The 20,577-nt window shown below is 37.1% G+C and overlaps 1 protein-coding gene across 1 annotated transcript in view; it reads right to left on the bottom strand.

Moving 5' to 3' along the window:
• Window positions 1-3,344: 3,344 nt before the first annotated feature.
• Window positions 3,345-20,577, bottom strand: part of LRBA (LPS-responsive vesicle trafficking, beach and anchor containing) — a 419,049-nt gene continuing 401,816 nt past the window's right edge. The window contains 4 exon segments of the mRNA XM_009327509.1: window positions 3,345-3,480; window positions 5,764-5,915; window positions 13,805-14,019; window positions 14,982-15,083. Coding sequence (XP_009325784.1) covers window positions 3,390-3,480; window positions 5,764-5,915; window positions 13,805-14,019; window positions 14,982-15,083 — 560 coding nt within the window. The 3' untranslated portion in view covers window positions 3,345-3,389.

The raw sequence follows: 20,577 nt of genomic DNA, 5'->3' as shown, positions 1-20,577 counted from the left end.
ATTTAAAAGACAGGCAGATGTGGTGCTTAGGGACATGGTTTAGTGGTGGACTTGGCAGTGTTAGGTTTACGGTTGGAATCAATCTTAAGGGTCTTTTCCAACTTTAGATTCTATGATTCTAAACTCTCCTAGTAAATAACAACCTCCACCAGCAGAACATCCACAGATCTTTGTATTACCTTCTTATCAGATTAGCTCTTTTGGACATTTATTCTCCTAAGTGCTAAACCAGCAGAGTGGGAATCTTTAGCAGAAACAAAACGCTGCAGATTGGTCCTGACATACTCTTGGTAGTCTTCCACCAGAAACAGTAATAAATACATGTACTTCGCACGAGGCACACTTCCCAGGTGTAGAGGCTTTTTGATAACACACAGCACAACACACAGCCAAGAACTGAAGAAATATTCTCAAAAGTATTATGGCATTCATTTACCTTTGCTTGCAGTAACACAACACGAACTTCCTTCAGAGATACCACCACTCTGATCACACCATCATCTCTTGCCAGATCCCACAGCATTTATATTAGTCATTTTCACAAAATAGAAGGGATTTCAAGCTACTTGCACTAAGTATTTCCCCCATAAACCACACTTGCAGCACTGCTGCTCACCAGCCTTGCTCTCAGCAGCAGCAGCAGCAAATGCTGCTTTCCAGAGCACCTGCGATAAACTACAGCTAACACCATGTCCATTTGAACTTAACAGAAGAAAACCCAGACTGTCACGTAAAAAAATGCTGTTCATAAATGCTCCCTCCAAATTTTGAGGAAATAGAGGACTCGGCTCCCTCTTCTCAGGAATATTCTGCAAATAACACCTAGCTGAGGCCCAGCTGCAGGTTAATGCCTGGCACCGGTGGATTAAACAGGTTTCAGGCAATCCCTTTGACACAGGTACTGCCCTGAATAGACTAACAAACACCTGAATAGTCAGCAATTTAACCCTTTTTTGCCACCTCATCACAAACAGCGTGACGTGGACCAGTTCAGCCAAAGCTGAGATCCCAAATACAAGCCTGGATGCCCAGGGCGGTGCCCGAGGTATGTTTGTTTACCCGCAGAAGAGGGGGTATGTCCTACTCACCAAAGCCACCAGCAAAGCAGTCTAGAATGGGGGTGCCTTCACAGGCTTGCTCACGGAGCAGAAGGTGAAGATGTCCTTTTCCACAGAACGGCTGCAGCACTTGAAACGTGCAGAACACTGTGCTGCACCACTGCTGCTGCTTCCCCCAGGAGTACTTGATACCATCGCACAGCTGCCCATCAACATGCACTGGCTGGATGCAACTCCGGATGGCATGCACAGATACAGTCGTGCTTTCAGTTTGGGAAAGCATCTCATGATCAACAGGGCCCTTTCTAAAACAAGCAATCTACCAAATCAACTCCCCATGAAATATTTTGGCTCTAAGGTCAGAAACTATTACTTCTATCAACAATAAAGTGTTTCCTAAGTCAGCAGGAGATCATAAAGAGAAGACTTTCAGGATTTCCATTTGGCAAAATACACTTTTGTTTAGGTTTTTTTTTCCCTCCACCTAGCCTAGGAAACCCATCCCTGCCTTGAAAAAAATGTAAATTGCACTTCAAGAGCATACCAATTTCCCCTCAAAATCTTCTGATATAAGGCTATGAATGTTGTTGAACTTACGGAAGCGTGAAGTACAAGTTTTGCATAACAAATGTTACTGCTCAACATACCGGGCACTTACCGCAGACATGACCACTATAGCCTTCGCTTAATTAGATCATCCTTCTGCTATACAATACATAAAAATGTAACTCTACTGATATCAGCATAACCATATCAGTATAAAAACGTAAAAAGCACAGAAAACTTAGTCACCATTGCATAAGCACCGAGAGTACTTTAAATGCATTAGCATAGCACCAATTTCCTCTATTGTGAACACACATTGAATCACAAGAACCCAGTACTCCACTGAAGCTCTCAATTACAAATGTAATTTTATTTAATTTCTTCACTCAAACTTAATTTCCTCATTCCAAATCTTTACTGAAAGAGATAGTAGTTAAATGCTTAGAAAAAACAGGAACTGCTCTAGTAGGCAGCTAGAGAAATGTATGTATCAATACAGATATGGAATGTAAATTTCAACTCATAGATCACAACATACAAAGAAGATTTTTATGCAATACAGACTTACAAAACAATAACAGTTCTTTTCACAAATATTTTCACAGAGTTCTGCACAGCAATCTTGTAGAAAAGTAGATTTGTGCAACACCAAAATAACTTATTGTTCCTTAGTATAAATTATTTTTCATTTCCTAAAAGAAAGAGATAATTTAATACGATTGGGCAGGATCTGACCGGATTTGGTGATAGCAAAATATAAAAGATATAGTTGCTATACGTGGAAAAGGAATATGACATGTGCTACAGTATTGCAGGGGCTAGTTCTGGGAAAAAAAAGAAAGTCGCCTGCAAGTCTAGTGCTTCTGCTGCTGAATTGAGGCTGTGCACCAGCAAACACCTGCCCTTTTAGTGCTTTCACAGTCAACCAGCAGAAGTGTGCTTTGGTACTTGCACCTATTAAAAAATACCTGCCTCTGTGGGTTTCTAATTTGAGTCTAAAGCCTTCAAAATAGCCTTTCTGATTTGGAGGAACAATCCACAGTTCGGTGTGCTTGAAGGAGATGCCAGGTAGAAACTAGAAGGATTCACGCTTGATGTAACACAAACTCTATTCCCGATTTCTCTCTCTTAACTGCACAAAACATACAACTAAAAAAGAACTAATTGCCTAGGCCTAGAAACATGCTTGAATAGTAACATTGATGGAAACGATTTGCAAAGTTTAAAATTACATTAACCATAATTTAAATATTACTATTGATTCCCAGAAACTTCAGTGCTGATGTAGTACAATCATTTGGAAAAGTACGAGACAAAGTGTGGTACAGATAGCACAGATTAAAATTCCCCAAACATCGTAATTCATTTCCATTATGTTAAAGTCATATATTCCTCAAGGATAAAGCTTCAGATGGAAAATCCATTCCTTCATAACATAGCTAGAATGTGAGTTTTAACCATCTTTACTTTAGGTTTCTTTTACATACAGGGATCAAAATAGACTTCTCATTATGACTAAAAATATAGATTTTTAACTACAGAACCCAGCAGCCATTTTTCTGCTTCTTTGCCCTTCCCCCGAAAAAGTCAAGCAAGGTCTACAAAAATAGCAATTGACTTTAAAAAATAGGTTGCTTCTTCCAGCAAATTTAAGTTACATTCAGATGTAATATAGCTATTTATAAGGAACAATGTTGTGGCAAGACATCAAGGGAGGCGTGCTGTGTTCAGTTTCCTTCTGACAACAGCTGCCCACATCAGTGCTAATCTTGGTCTCTGTGAAGATCAGTATCTGGTTTGATATTCATGGTGCCAACGATTGAAATCATTGTAGAAAACCACTATGCTCCCAGATGCCATGCCAGTCATTATACACCTAAGAAAAGCACACAAGACCATATTCGTTAGTGAACCACGGCACGTTCAGATGTATCGGTCAACACACCGAAGAGCTACATCAATACAGGCACGAGAACCCGAGGCAACGACCAACTTCAACCAAAGACAGCTGGAGCTGGAAGCGCTCCACATACCAGAAAAGTCAGGCTTTAGGGTCTCCCATCTTGGGCTTCCAAGGACTCCAGCAAGCTGGATCTGAATAAAACTGCCATCTGCAGTAGCTCTGACACATATATGGATCACAAAACATACAAAACACCATGCAACAGTTTGTATGGTCGGCCTGAAGCTACAATTGAGAGTTAGACAACAGAACTGTTTACCAGCATCGCTGTCCTGCAAGGCCACTTCAGATTTCCTGGGATTATTTCTTGGCTTGCTTGCTTGTTTTTTTGGGGGGGATTGGGGTGGGATCAAGCCCTGGTGAAGCAACAAAGTGAGGGAAGGCTAGGAGACGTGTTCATTTCAGTTTTACCTCCCCCATTTAAGCACACGATCTACATGAAGGAATTGGATGTGGGCACAGGACTTCAGCTGGAAACGTTAGTGTTTGGGTTTGAAAGCAATCTTAAGGCTTTGATTGTTTTGGAGGTTCCTCTTTCCTTCCAAATTCCTTACCCTTGGCCTACTACTAGAGATGATTTAGATCTGTTTGAAAAGCCATGACCCTGACATAGCACACAATTACAAGAGTTTCTATATCGTCTTTTCTACTGTCTCATATTAAAGTTTTACGAAAATCAGAAGTATGAAGATGTATAAAATTCTGGCATTTTAGGAAAAAAGCCTCAGAAATAAAAAAAAAATATTCAGAGTAAAAAGCTGTAATTTTTCCTTCAAAACAAAGACTAAATAGATCATGAAAACTGCATTTTGATAGTATCACACTATTTCATTTCAAGAGCACCATTTTGATTGTTTTTGTATTAGGTTAAAACGTCTTTTTACACAGTCACTCAAACACATATATTCATGCATACCACATAAATTACTCCAAGTAACAACCTGTAATTACTGAGTAATTACTCAGTAAAATACTCTGAGTAAATCTCTTCTGAGTTTCTGTGTCTCCAAACCCGAAGTAAATAGGTTCCTAACTTGAGCACATGGATAAGTTTATAGATGTCCATATTAAATTTCAGTTTATTGACATGCCAAGATTATGTTGACATGCCGTTAGTTTAAAGATTCTCTAAATGCAGAATTTCATACATTTCAGAGGTCTAAAATTCAATAGCTGTAACTCCAGCTTTTTAAGTATTTTTAACAGCACGGGCTTTTTAATAGAAAACTGTTTCTTCCAAAATGCCTATAATCTCTAATTATGCTTAACAAGAAGTTGTTGAATGTTTGATTGAAGTCCACAGATTTTGCTGGCTTGGATTTTTTTAAGTTCATTTTATGTAAGTTTTAGAAATGTAGTCCAGGTAAAAAATGTTAAAACATTCACTATGGACTTCAATAAGTGGAAGGTTAAGAGTCTCAGCAATATGCTTTACTGCACAATGTAGACTCTCCGAAGGGATTTAGGAGCTAAATCTGCTTGAAGAGTACACAGGAACCCCACTAAGCAAATACACCAAAGCAAACAAAATTCTAGCCCGCAAGCTAAGAGTGCACAAATGAAATGGTGAACATCCATCTTATAAACAAATAATACTTTTGTGATAAAAACACAGAAGGACTTTTAAGTACAGCCACATTGGAAAGTGTAATGTAAAAATGCAGTAGAAATATTAACTGATTGCCTTCAGTAGAAGGAATCTTCAAGGAGGGTCATGCTTTATGTGGATAAAATAACTTTTCTAGAAATGAAAATTAGTATTTGCTTTAGCAAAATATGGATGTGTGGAGGGAATCTTATTGTGCAATCATTCTAACTGTTCTATTTTCAACATAAAGGTCTGGAATTAGGAATGTGATTTGTGTCATAAGTGAAAGAAGAAACATGAAAAGCCCATGTAACCTCCCACCTCCATGTGACCCACACTGTACATTGGCACAGGCCAATAACTCAAAGTCTGCCAACGTAAGATTTCTTGAATCACTCTTCATTGCCCCAAAAGCTGAAATCCTGAAAAAGATTATCTGCCCTAAATATGACATGTTAGAAAGAAACTTATGCAAGCACAGAATTCTCAATATAATTACCAGGATCTGTGATCCACAGAAAATCAAAATCAGAAGGAAAACAAAAATACAATTTACTTGTAAGTACATATTCTCTGACATTCTTGCGAAGACCAGACTTTGCTCTAACCTTTGGTCATACGACAGGGCCATGGATCGGATTCCAGCATCACACCCTGGGTAGGCAAAAAGCTGCTTGAGGTCCCACATCTGCCACACCATGACAACTCCATTGTCTCCACCTGTAAGCAGATACTGTCCATCTCGACTCAGTTGAATTGCCTAAGGGGAAATCACATGGATATTTGTCAGATAAATACGTGTTGCTCTTACTCCCCCTCTTTTCCTTTCATAAAAAGTTTCATATTGACAGCTGAATGCCTAGAGAGAGTTGATACCAATACTTTTGGGAAGTATTGATACTTCCAAGTGATGAAGTTTGGACTTTCTCACAGCAATACCAAGATCTTACACATCTTTTCAATACGGGTCTTAGCAATTACTACTACTGTAACCCTACAAAGTACAAAATACTTCCCAAATGATGAAGTTTGGACTTGATATCAAGCTTTTGGGAAGCAACATAATTGTTATGTTATTCTACCCCGCAACAGAATTAATGTTATTATGCGCAAGTCTCTTAATACATTACATGTCACTAGTACAGTTTTACCTCACCTGTGATTTATTCCATATTCCAAAGATCTAATACGAGGTCAGCTAAAGAAATTTACTCTTCTAATTAGCTAGATTTACAAGATCCAGCACCACTGGCATTAAAATATAGTACCTGACATTCCCCCACGGGTCTTTAATACCAGCCTAGCAGAAGTTATCCTCCTTTTCTCTCTGGCAAAGGGCTGAATGACAGAGGGAACTGAAATGTTACACAAATTACAAGAATTAATTTACACCAGTGTTTTTGAAGTCCTCCTCTGGACTAATAAGATCATGATCCACCTCTCTTAATAGAGACTGTGCTTCCCTTCATCATATATCCTGAAACTGCCTGTGACAAATTCAATGGCTTATACCCTGATTTTGCATGGATCGTGGGGACTGATGGTAAATCTACATTTGAAATCTTTATTTGGGATCCAGATCATGGAGAAAGATTGGATATCATTGGTTTTCACAGTGAAGACTTAGTGAAACAGAAGCCTTCAATCTATTTTGATGTTTCTTGCGTGCTGTTGGAAAAATCACGATACATACTGAGTACCTGGAAGAACGGCAACTTTCCTCAGTTACCTGATGACTATACCAGATGATACTATCAGATATTAAGATGACTGGAAGCATGAGAAACATTTCTTAAAGAGGGATTTTACCAGTTTAAATAAGCCAAAATGTGGTTTAGGAGAACACAGATTGAAATTGTATTAAAATAAGTGATACCCTATGGGGTCAGACAGACCGTGAGCCATCTAGCCCAATGCTGTATCACCAACAGTGGCAGCAAGAGATGCTGTGAGGCTTGCCACTCTACAGTCCCTTCCCTTCTGCTCCCCAGCACCCACAATCACTGGATCAGGAATATCAGAAAGTATCTCTCTGTTCATTCCCTTTAGTATCTATTTATGGACGTGCTGCCCATGAATTTTCTTAATCTCTTTTTGAGCCTGCTGATGCCTTCTGCAGAAAAAAAGAAAAAAATGGCAGAAGTTCATTACAGTGCAAAATAGTTTTATCTGTTTTGAAGTGATCCTACTAGTTTCAATGATATGAAGACCCATATGGTCTCATATTGTGGGGTTTCCCGAGTAACAGTTGGGCATTCACCTCATCCGTTGCCTTCATCACTCTGTAGACCTTCAGCATTCCCCACCTCAGAAAACATTGAATAAAACTAGTTCCCAACACCAACCCTTGGAATACCCCATTACTGACTTTTCTCACAGCAATACTGAGATCTTACACATCTTTTCAATACGGGTCTTAGCAATTACTACTACAGTAACCCTGAAGAGTACAAAACTCCTTCTGAAAGGAAGATCCTGTCCTGCTGCCTTGCAGAAAAGAAACTTAAGCAGTAGATGATACCAGGCCCTGATTTTATAGCTTCATCCTCCAACTATCTGGGAAAACTGAAGGGTTTGTAGGGTTTTCTGGAAAAAAAAAAACAAACCAAAAAAACCCAAACAAAAAAAACCACAACACCCAAACAAAAAACAAAAAAACCCACCACAACAACAAAACCCCAAGCCCAAAAAGTTGAATGAATTCTGTCATGTCGCTGGCACAGGTTGCCCAGAGAGGTGGTGGATGCCCCATCCCTGGAAACATTCAAGGTCAGGTTGGACAGGGCTCTGAGCAACCTGATCTAGTTGAAGATGTCCCTGCCCACAGCAGGGGGGTTGGACTAGATGGCCTTTAGAGGTTTCTTGGTCCCTTCCAACCCAAACTATTCTATGTAGAATGACATCAGCACGAGCTACCAGCGAGATCAAGACCCTTAAAACTACAGTTTGGACTATTATTAACAACTCCTGTAAGCCCTAATCTTTTCCTATACTCTCTCCTCCTGTTTCCAGATGCCTCTTCTCAGCTCTTTTTCTGACTTTTGCTCCCCAGCTTGACCTCTGTTTTTTCCCGTCTCTGCTCTCTACTTTTATTTTTGTATGCAATACTTGGCACAGCAGCAGCCTACCATCCTCTTCGTTTGAGCACACAGAATGGTGAGAAACAACTTTGCTAGTTGTTTGCTGGATGATTTGCTGTTATCAAAAGGAAAATAAGGAATTTTGCTACTATGAAGCACTATTATTAAACTCCTGATGCTACCTAACCCATCACTCCATTGCTCCTACATCCAATTTCTATTTTTCCTTCACTCCTTTCTGCCTCTTCCTGTCTTCTCCCAGTCTCTGACAAGTTTCTACATTCCCTTCTCTACTTTTCTGTTCCTGTCGCTCTTGCAAACACCTCTTTCATTCTGTCCTTGGTTCCATCCTCGATTCTACTCTTCTTTGTCCTCTGCTTCCCCATCAGTCCTTCCCCTTCTTCATCCAGGATCACCTCATCACATTTCTTGCCATGGCATTTTTGTGCAGCTCACTGTAGGGGATGATTGGTTGCAGGGGAAAACTCTGTATCGCTGGGCTACAGGGGTTCAGTACAGAATGTAGATGCTAAGCATTATCTACTGAATGCATTTAACCTGAGATTTGTGGATCAGCTAAATTTGGCAGGAAAATACAAATCCTTCACACCAGGACTAATTCATGATAAATTTCAGCTTCCTGACCCAAGGTAGGGAGCCACAAAACTTTTCAATAGAACAACATAAGTATGGAGGCTATTCAGAGCAATGGCTCTTAAATTCCAAACACACACGTTCTACAAATAGATTGATCCACTTTAACGAAAACATTGTCACTGGAAGGCAAGGAAATTGCCTTAAGAGGATAGTCTACAAGCAAAATTCCAGCTCAAAGATTTAAATTTAGGAAACAGTAGAAAGAGCTGAAGACAGGATCTTGCAAACGTGTCTCTCCCTGCTGAAGTATTTTGGCACTTGCAATCTCTGCTTCTACAGTTTTTCAATATGCAAAACTTTTAAGATACTGTGATTTTAAATTCCTCAAGAAAAGGAATTTGTTGGGTTTTTAATATACATAATTTATAGCACATGCACCACAAAAATGAGGGAAACTAAAACACAAAAATGTTACGTTCATGCAACATTAAAGTGTTTATACAGACTGCTGACAATCCTAGAAACCAAAATATGCAGTGTACGTAAGATACTGCTTCGTGAACAGCAATAATTGAAGTCAGACATATTGCACATATGTATTTTTTGTACTGCTGTACTCTATTACTATGATGCCAAATATATCCTTTAAGAATTATATGATGTGCAAGACTTACATTAAGATAGAGTTTCTATATTATATTATAAATTTTGAGTGTTTACTGCAACAACTCCCAAGTAATCAGAATGAATCGCATTGCTAAAATTTTATTTCACGCAATAACTTTAAAATGAATGTAACTGAAATACAAACATATACTGTAAACAAAGTATTATAAAACTGGAAAAAAAAAGATGATAAACCTATTCCAGCTGTGTTTTGAATTAAGACGACAACACATACATGTAAATTTTGACACAATAAAGCAGGATATGTGGAGGTTTTTTCCAACATCTAAGTATGGAAAATTGAATACGAACCAAGGTTAGAGTTCAGTATTCTGAGCTGAAGCTTCTCCCCCCCCAAACCCAAATGTTCCAACCATAAATTGCTTCTGTGATTGTTTCTACCAGCCTACAAAAATATGCTAAGCACCTCCCAAAGGACAGCCCCAAGGAGCTTGAAAACTCATTTAGAGACCCTCTTAGAAGAGTATAGTAACTCAGTAAGAAAGGGGTAGAAAACAGACTGAGATAAGACTGTGAAAATTATCTAGAACTTGCATGCACTGAGTAAATGATCATGAGATCTAACATACCACACACAATTATTAAAAAGATTATTCATTAGAAGCAAAAATCAATATAGGATGGTTTTCTTCTCTACAGCAATGGCAGTCTCCTAAGGGTATTTTCAAATTGCAGTGAAGACCGTGACAAATAATTATTTGCTACACTTATAAAATTCAGCTGATGAAAATCCATTAACCTTATGGTCATGGTTCACTTGAATTTTATACTTGAGGCTTTTACTGAAGAAATGCTATATTAAAAGGCAAATTAAAGCCATTAATCTTTAACTCTTCCACTACCTGCAAAATGCAGTGGGTTTTGTGATCTTTTGATTATATGAAGTATAGGCTTTGAACCCTTACTAACACCTATGCAATTTTACTAAGTCATTGGCTTGTCACGAAGACAAGATGTTGATTTTTATTGTTTATTAATAAATTTCTCAGCCACTTGCCTATATATATATATATGAATGAAGGAATGAATGGAAGAAAAAGGTCACCCTGTCAACATTTCAGTTTCATGACATGCCCTTCAAGATTTAACAAACGAAAGGATGCTTTTACTCCCAAGTACTCCAACTGGTATAGAAGACGACATGAATCAATTTTACTGTTCTGCTTTTCCCAAGCGTAGTTTATCTACGATTCTGCTAGGTATGAAACTGAAACAACTCTGCAACTAATCTTTCTCACAACACGAGCTTCAGACTTTCAAATAATCCCCAAAGCGCACAATTTCAGCAATGTTCTAAAAGCTGCATTTCTGACTTGTATTTCCTTGGAAAGTCTCAAAACTTTGCACAAATCCCTTTAACATCTCAGATTTTTGAAAGGCAGTGCTTTGTAAAAAGGCAGAGCTGACACTGTGACAGCCCTGGCTTACAGCAGCAGGAGTCTTGTGGGCACTTCCACATTTCAAAACAGACTCAGGAAAGGAAAATAAATTGGTTCCTCTGGGTGAAACAGCATACAGTCTTTGTTTAGGGTAAAATAACTTTACTTCTCAGAACAAGCAGACTATTTAGAGTTAAGTTATTCATTAAGATACCTAAACATTACATGGTAGATGTACTGTGATATGCCTAAGCTCCACTGAGCAATACAGTATTTAAAACAAAAACAGGTGGAAGGCATTGATTAGACTTTGAATTTCCCCAGAGCGTCTGAAATTTTTCTAGCAGTTTTCTAGCACAAGAATGCAAGAAAGAAAATCAGAATGTTGTTCCAAACATCACTATTGAAAACTGCTAGTTTTGTCAATAACGTTCTGAAATACAGGTCCATAATGACATAGGAAAAGAGAAACTAGAATTTTACATTACAGATTCAACACTTATGTCATTTTCCTTCCCTTTTCTATCCTCTTCGAGCAAAAACCAACGAAAAGTGTTTGTCAGCACAGCCCATGGGTAGGCAGTATTCATTTTAAATGACCCTACTTTAATCATGAAGTTGCCACTTGCCTTCTAACATGATATAGTGCAGAAGCACTGGGAAAGACGCTGTAGATTGTTTAAACATAAATCCCAACTGGGACCACTGGGAGAGAAAGAAAACAAAACAAAACAAAGTAAAACCCAAACCCCTGTATATAGGTAATTCTGGCCCACAGAGAGCCGAACTTCCATTGCCTTTAGCAACATTCCTAAAGCTGTGGGTACTGACTGAAACACTACAGAAATTGTTTTAGCCAGCAAGGGATTTCTAGATATTTTACAGATTTGCTGGCCTAGCTGACAACATAATCACAACTGAAAGTGACAGATTATCAACATTATTATTGTAAAAAGAGAAAACACTGTGATATGTACTTGCTTTATGGAAAGAACTGGGATGAAGGGTAGGCTGAAAATCTCAAAAGCATTTGTACAAGGACAGCCGAAGGTGCAATTTCAGAGAATTGAAGAAAGATTAAAAGTTGAAGCAAGAATTTACAGTAATTTGGAAAAATGGCTTGGGAAGGAAATATACACATTCCTATTTCATTTCCCCAGCCTCAAATCTGCACTTGTAGCTGCCATAGCATCCAACATTCAAATGCCCTCTCACCTCTGCAGACAGCACTCTCACTATGGAAGAGAGACCTACACAGAGAGTTATTTCTGCATATTCCACCACCAACGTATCTGACATTTTGAAAACATAGGGATGCTGGATTAACAGAGTATAGTACACAATAGAGTTTTAGAAGGTTTTAAGTGGAATACACTGAACTACACTGGAGACTTCAGTGTAGTAATGGAGCATTCACTGTTCAATGTAAGTTTTATAATGCAAATAATGAAGATGAAAAGTCTTTCAAATATATTGACACATTCTTCCATCTTAAGAATTAATATGAATAGAGTCAAGTGAAGAACAGGTGCAAATTTTAAAATGTTCATAATTTTGCACAACGTCTGAAAGAATTTCAATAATTCTGTAAAATGAACATGAGGGTGAAGAGGCATTTTCTTTCTGAAACATCTAATCCAAATAAAGGAAAAACTTGAGTTTTCAACTCAAGAGAACATTGAAAATCCCAGCAGCTGAGCTCTTCCATCAGATTAGGAAAGTCAGCTTGGAGGTGTAGTACTGCTATATGTTTATAACAACAAAAGTCTCCTCTTGCTGATATTAAATAGTTAAATAGTTTTATATAGGAAACACTTTTTTACTGTGAGGATGACCAAGCATTGGCAAGGGTTATCCAGAGAGGCTGTAGAATCTCCATCCTTGGAGATATTCAAAAGCCATCTGGACATGGTCCTGGGCAACTGGCTCTAGATGGCCCTGCTTGAGCAGCGTGGCTGGACCAGATGATCTTCAGAGGTCCCTTCCAACCTCAGCCATTCTGCAATTCTGTGCCACTCAGACCATGACTACTGGCACAGAGACCATAACTTCAGATAATTCAGGTAGCCTGAATGCTGACCCAGCAATGTGATCTTGCTTCATGTCTCTGCTGCATTCTGTAACTTTCTACTAGATTTGGTAATGCTTGTTCATTTTCTTCCCTTCCCCTTCCTTTCTTTCTCATTCAAGGAAAAAGTGGGAATATTTTTAATTCAAGGAAAGTATTCTTTTGACATTTCTGCTTCACTGCAGTATAGCTGGCAGGTTCTGCTCTTCTTCATAGGTACTATTTCATGGGAACTGTCAAAAGACCTGCATTTTGTGTTATCAAATAATTTCCATAAAACGATAAGCTTAAAATGCCCCCTGCATAGTTTTGGACTTGCTCCATGTCTCTTGCAGCTAAAGATGTGGAGCTGCCTGCTCAGCAAATGCCAAAGGGCTGAAGAGTTGAAATATAGACATATGCCTATAAACTTCCTGAAGTTCAGCACAACACATGCTATCTTAGGCTAAGATGAAGGAATGTAGACAGAGATGCCAAAAAAGGGAAAGCCAACATCCAAAACAGCATGTCCAACAACCTCCTGCCTTCAGATTCAGAAGTAAAGCAGTAGCCCGGCTTCTCCTGGTCAGCAATTAGTAATATTTGTATTCTTCAGTTCAAGGAAATGTCTACAGGATATTCCTTACTATATGAACAGAGTTATTTTAAAATTAAAAACAGTACTATTAGGAGTACATGGTCCCCTTAACTACAGCTTTTTCAGAATGCTCCTATTATGGTCTAGTACCGTGTATTTCTATGGCCCGGCTGCAAAAAGAGTCTCCACACAACTCCAACATCGATAGCTTCTCCCGATACTGGAACCGTCAGTCCTTAGCACACATTTGAGTACACTCACCTTTATCTTATCATCTGTTTCCATTGTGGCTTGAAGTCTCCCATTCACACTGAATACACAGAAGAGTCCGTTTTCATAATATATGACACAGTGGCCTTCTCTTGAAGCTTGAATAAGTTTTGGTCTCAGGCGGTTTTCAGGACCTTCTAATGTTTCAGGACCTTCTAATGTCCTCAGTAGATCTCCATTCATAGAATGTATGAGACATGGTCCTTCTAATGAGACAGAATAAAATCTCTAGTTACTGATTTATATGCTCATTTAAAGACATCATATATCAAGTAATAAGTCACGACTTCTACTTAGGTAATCACTATTATAATACATTATAATGATTTTTTATCATGTTTAAGTGGATAGCCTATGACTTTAAGGGTGCCAGAGAGTAAAATGAACAGCTTATCCCTTAAAAGCTTTGTATTAAAGTATTTTAGAGCACCTATCAAAACTAGTTAGAGACCTAACAGATTCTCTCTTGTGGATTTTCTTTTAAAACTGGTAGTAGTTAATTTTGAGAGCACAAAAATAAATGTACTGAATCCTAAACTGAGATTTTCAAAATACGAAGACACAGAGGTAAGTGTAAGTGAATTTACATACGGAGGTACTCTGAAAGTGTATATTCTCATATTAAGATTTTAACCCATACATGATCCACTAAATACTTGGTTTTCAATATAGTTGGACAAATACCTGATTTGCAGGTAAGCCAGAAGTGTTCACATGCATTAAAACAGAAATACACACAGGTGCATATGGTGAGTACACCCAACTTTGAAAAAGTGTCTCTTTGAAAAAACATCTCTTACTTCAGAAACACTGAAGTAGAAAGATCCTAATTCTAAGAAATTTCCAGTTTAAAAATAAGTGTGGACCAGCAAATAGGAAAATGATAAACAATATCCATGGAATCAACACCATTCTTTACAATTTGCCTGCCAAAAGCAGGTCTTTGAGAACACAAATTGGGCACATTACAGGCTTTGTAGCTACGCTCAAAGAGCCTGAACAGAATTACTACAAATTTTAGTTGGTAGTTTATATATAACCTTCATCAAACAAAGGTTAGAAATAAAACCACCATAAAGTTAATAAATTCTGCCACCTGAGACTATATTCCTTTTTGCGTTAGGATTATAGCTTCACAAACAGAAATAAATGACAACAGCTCTCTTACCTTTTGAACCACTTATTACCAGGCCAAGTTCAGCACAAATGGTAGCACAGGTGATCTCATAGTCATGTCCTGTCAAAATAGCTCGAGGAGTTGCAAAATCACCTTCAATGAAAAAACAATAAAAGCAAACCTTTGTTACAATCTATTTCTAACACCACTGCTTTCAATCACTGAAGCATCTTCAGTTTCCTTGCTCTTTGAGTTCACGTTCCCTGCAAATCACTTCTATCTACTGTTTCCATATGGTTGTTCTGTACTCATATCTACATAGTACAGCAGCAGTATACTATAGGGATTCAGCCTGCACGTTTACTAACACAGGTTAATATAAAAGTCAGGTGTGTAGGAAAAACAAACAGAATTTAGAGCACCCAGATTTGCTTTTCCCCCTCCCTCCCTCTCCTCCTCTATTTTCTTTTTTCGTGGAGGAAGAGATCATAGTCAATTACTACCTTTTCCTATAACAGGCATAAGTAAACACAAGTGTCTCTATGACAGGTACTGAGAGGAGACACCTGCAGTGCCCAAAGATGAAGTAAAACATCCATTGACTGATTTTATTTTAATCTAGTAACAGTGTTGAAACCTCAGCCTGATGTCTAGTTCCTTGTAAGAATGTGGAGCCTGGAATATAATCAGTATGAATTTCAGATGAGTTTGCAAAATCAAAACACCCAAACCCAACATTAATTACCACTGCTCCTATTAGACATTTTCCTGCAACAAGAACAAATAAAACTGTATTTTTCTGAGATTCTCTTTGTAATTAAACATATATGGGTACCATAAAGAAAAAGTAATCGTACAACTGGCACGTTGAAAGGAAAAAAAAAAAATTATTCTCCAGGTCAAGACACAGAACGGGTAGGCAAATGCTATAAAGCTCATTAAATAGTTTTATAACGTCACTCACAGGTCATTCGCTGGATCACCCTCTTCAAGAGTGCTAGCATTTCATGGAAATCACAATGTTATTTTTGTATTACCATATAATTAGTTCATTCATAACATTTTACGAAGCATTTAAACTCTGAAGAATGTATCTTGGGCAATGTTATCATGTAGTTTCAAAAAGGATGAGACGAGTTTTTAAGCAGCAGGGAATAATTTCACTTCACAATAAAAGGTACGTGAGATACCAACAAGGCAGTAAAGCAGTGGTAAAATCAAACCTTTTTAACTTCAAAAACAGGAGATGGTTTTGCAGAGAGACAGAGTAATAATAGGGCCAACTGACTCCACTGGTTACTGAAGTAGCAACATTCAAATTGTAATTGGGGTTGTAACTTTTCAAAAGATAAAAACAGCATAACGTCATTAGTTTGTCCACATAGAGCCTTAACAGTACGAGCAATACGGGTACTGGGTCTTACTAGAAATTATGGAAATATATTAAAATAGGTAGCTACCCAGACCCTGCACGTGTACAGTGAGAGACTTCTGTGGAAAAGAAGTGTAGCTCTGGGCTTGCATAAATAAAAGCTTAGCTTATTCTCAATATTTTATATTTTTACTCAGACCATTTGCAACACCTCCCAGAGCGTCCGTGTAGCTACCACATTCAAATGGCTTTGTAGAAAAGGTCGTAATCTATGACAAAGTATCAAATCAAGGATTTTGACCTTTCAAAATTTTATTTATTCTGCAGCTACTGTTATAATCTGTAATTTATATCCACATTACAAAATCTTGAAAAGTAAATAAATGTTTCTTCTTAGATATATACATATACACTAAATATATATGTGTGCATGTACACACACACATACGTATGCATGTATGTTTATTTTAAATCTGAGAATGCTTTGGAGCAACTTGCTGAATTGTCCCTAATCTCTTAATAAATAATCATTAAAAGCTATTGCTTTTGTTTTGTATAATGTTTGGCAAAACACACTCAAAGCCAGGAAGTATGGTAGACAGTTCAGAAGCAAAGGAAAAACTCGCAACAAATTAGAAGCATAAGGGTAGACTTAATGACCTCTAGGTACTTCTCAGGTGGCTGATCCCATGAACGCTCACAAACCTTTTAGAGAAAGTTTGCTCTATTGAACTTTCCTCACCTAAACATGGGGCAGGCACCTTAGAAGATTCATAAATGAACATTGTGTAGACAAGCCACAAATTTGCAGTTTTAGGGGAAAATGCAACAGCAACCATAACAGTCTTATTATCCAGTAACAATTTAATTTTGTTGATCCAATTCTTTCTCCCTGTTGTCCCCAAGCCATAAAAAAGGAGGCAGCTTTGTGCGTTTAAAGCTCGTGTTACTTTGTTTTCTTTTAAATGAGCTGCCTACATTAGCAAAATTCTAGAATTCTGGTTTTATTGCTTTATTTTACTTTCTTTTGCTTTCAGAAATTGCATTTAACACATACTTGCATAGATCAGCAAGGAATTATTCAAACTATACACTACACATGTTAAAGAAACTTTTGAAATCAGAGAAGTTTTAAATGTACAACATTGTAGTGGAGGTAATGAATATAAGATGTTGGAGTTAGGAGTTACAAGAAGCAATGTCTGAACAAAGGTGGTGCAGATAAACAAAATCCTTATAGTAAATTTCTTGCTTACAGGAACTACATTACTGTAGGCTTTACCTACGTTAGGCTGTCAGCAACTATATACATAAAATGTAGAAGATAAGATTCTTAAAACAAGAAGTAGAAACTGAGCATATATATTTATCACAGTCCACAGAAAAGTAAAATTACATAAGTAATGCTCTCAGTCTTTTTAGAATTTGGACTTGACTTCAAACATAAAAAAGTATAAATCTACAGGTGGCAGGATCAGTGTTTCATAAATTATATCAACTGTTTACTAAATTACATTTGTTCTAAAGAAACACTTCAATGCAAAAAAGACATAGAAGAAATCTGAATAGTATCTTTAAAGAAATTAGGACTTGAATAAATACTGTAAAAGAGGAGTCCTGTGAAAAGTCAGGCTGACTCCTTTGATAAGAATGTCAAGTATTTAGGGGTTTCCAAGCCTCTGATTTTCCAAATAATGGGGTCAACTTAAAAGCTGGTCGTAGAGCAGAACAGATTTCTTTAAAAGCTTTTAAACTGTTATTGCTTCAGAAGATTGTCATGGTTTTCAATAATGCAAAGAGAAAATTTTATTTTGTTGCTGGTTTAAGGGGCACCACTTCAAACTTTTCTAAATTGTTTTAGGGGAACCAGCTTGCAGACCTTTTGAAAAGCTGGGGAAGTGACTTCAAAGGGAAAAGAGTCTTTGTCCGCTAAGCAGGTTTACGACCACTGATGCAAACCCTAAGGACTGAAAAGAATACTCAGTGCATCTTTATGGAGATCCTTAAGGAAGATGAACAAGTCAAATGAGATTAAAGATAGTTCAAACCTAGCACTAATAACCAAGACACAACAGTTTTACAGATGTGCTTTTCTCAGCATAGTATATAATAATATCCTTAGTATACCATTGCTGGATTGCTACTTGAAGTTGAACGCTGTAAGAATCTTAATGCCACATTCACATTGCAACAAATGTCGGCAATGATTTATTTAAGTCACAGGAGGTATATGTAAAGTTATTTTCCAGTAATGGACAGAATACTTTACCTTTACAGTAACCATTCAAATTATTTCAAAAGAACTCTCCTACAGTCCAATAAGTAGTTTCTGGAAAGCTGTTTTCCCATAGAAAATAACATATCACTCTTCCTTAAGTGACTAAAGTACATTTTAAATCATAAAATTCAAGCTTCAGAAGATAAAAGAAGAGCACGTGATATCATGTCAGCTTATGGTGATATTTCAGTGAAAAAATGTTAGATGTTTGGAAACTACATTTAAAAAGGAACAGCAGGATTATACCAAAGTCAAAACTTTCTTCTAGTTTAATGACATCCAGAAGAAGATACGCCTTACTGGATAACAAGAAATTGGTTTGTATTGCTGGGTCTTTCTCTGCTATTTTTTCAGCTTCGGCGATGTTACAAAACAAAACAGGATCATGACATTTTAAATCCATCAGTAAATTCCTAAAAAGACCACTTTCTAAATTTTCAGCACTAAGCTGTAAGAGCTGAGCCAAACATCAGAACTCATTTAAAGAAAAAAATCTCTCCCTAAAAAGACAACAAACTAGAGATCAACTGAAAAAACTTATCTCTCAATGAAATATGAGATACACTTCCTACTATTTCTGGGTGAGATAATATTATGCAACGCATTAAAATATAAAATATTTGAGTATGCACCGTTTTATGCTGAGAAGACAGTTAATTATGATAAGTCACAGACAGCCAAAGTCATTTCTAAATTATTATTCTACGATTGCAGAGGCTGTAGGGCACTTTTAAATGGCAAATTATTTATGTGATTTTATGTCAATATAAAATCCGAATTAAATGAAGCATCAGTTAATCCAACTGTCTTTTACCTACTTCTTGCGAAAATAAGTGATTGAGTACTTTCTCAGGAGGATACATCAACCAAACCAAATTATATATGTAAGAAAAGTCTTTTAAAAATCATTTTACAAATTTCACAATTTTGAAATTGCTTCATATCATAAACATTGAGGAAAACAATAAAAGGTTTGAAATCAATTTGAGAAGTACAAATGTACTTACAGAATATGAGACATTTGGACAACAGTGCTTCCAGCAAAATGTAAGTAAATCAAGAAAACTAATTTGCTGCTAGGCCTCTATGTTGATTATGTAGCAAGTTTCAGAGTTTAATTACATAAAAGTGACGACTGTCAATTATTATATAAACTCTGTATGTTAACATTATTTATAGATCACACACAGTGAACACTTAAATAACAGCCAACTGGTTAAAAACCCATTTCAGGGGCGCAGAAAGGCTATCTCTTTGATGGATGTGAGATCTTACTGAAGCGATACCACATAATATTACTGAAGTATTCATAAAACTTCAGTTTGAATAATCTTTCCTTTGTAAATATGCATTTTTATGTAATAATGTAATCTTTTCATATTATATAGGAACTTCATTGTTGTCCGGTTTGTCACATGACACTCCATCAGCATTTCCTCTAATTCCTTCAAACTACTTCCCATCTGTTCAGACTTTTTTTACAACAAAAAGTACAACCTTATGTCTAGATGTAAGTTTTGTTTTTGCAAAAAACATTTCAACTGTACATTTTCTGAAAAAGGAACAATATCTTTGAACAATATATTCTATCTTGAAGCAAGATCTAAAAACATAGAACACAGAAGATGCTATAGTGCTGTTGTTTGTTCAGTAAAGAAAAAAAATATTAGATTTATCTTGTAGAATTCATTTCAGCAAACATAACACAGGAAAGGCTTACTGTACTCCTTCCCGCAGTCACACTGTGCAACAAGTGACTAACATTTATTCAGTACTAATATGAGATTTTTCCTACACATTGTGTCAAGAGAACAGGTTCGCTATGTTTCCAAAATAAACACAGTAAAGAAAAAGATTTAACAGGCCTTCATGAACTGGATATTACAATTCAGATTTCAAAAGTCAATAATCCCCAGTCTCTTAATTCCTACACCATGTGCAATGCGAAGCTTTCTGGAACAAGTTTGCCCTTACTCGGGATTCATCTGCTGGAAGTC

This window comes from Pygoscelis adeliae, unplaced genomic scaffold, assembly GCF_000699105.1.
Source record: "Pygoscelis adeliae isolate BGI_AS28 unplaced genomic scaffold, ASM69910v1 Scaffold157, whole genome shotgun sequence".
NCBI classification, from domain to species: domain Eukaryota; kingdom Metazoa; phylum Chordata; class Aves; order Sphenisciformes; family Spheniscidae; genus Pygoscelis; species Pygoscelis adeliae.
Note: the sequence above shows the minus strand (reverse complement) of the source record. Positions and strands in the feature narration are given on the sequence as shown.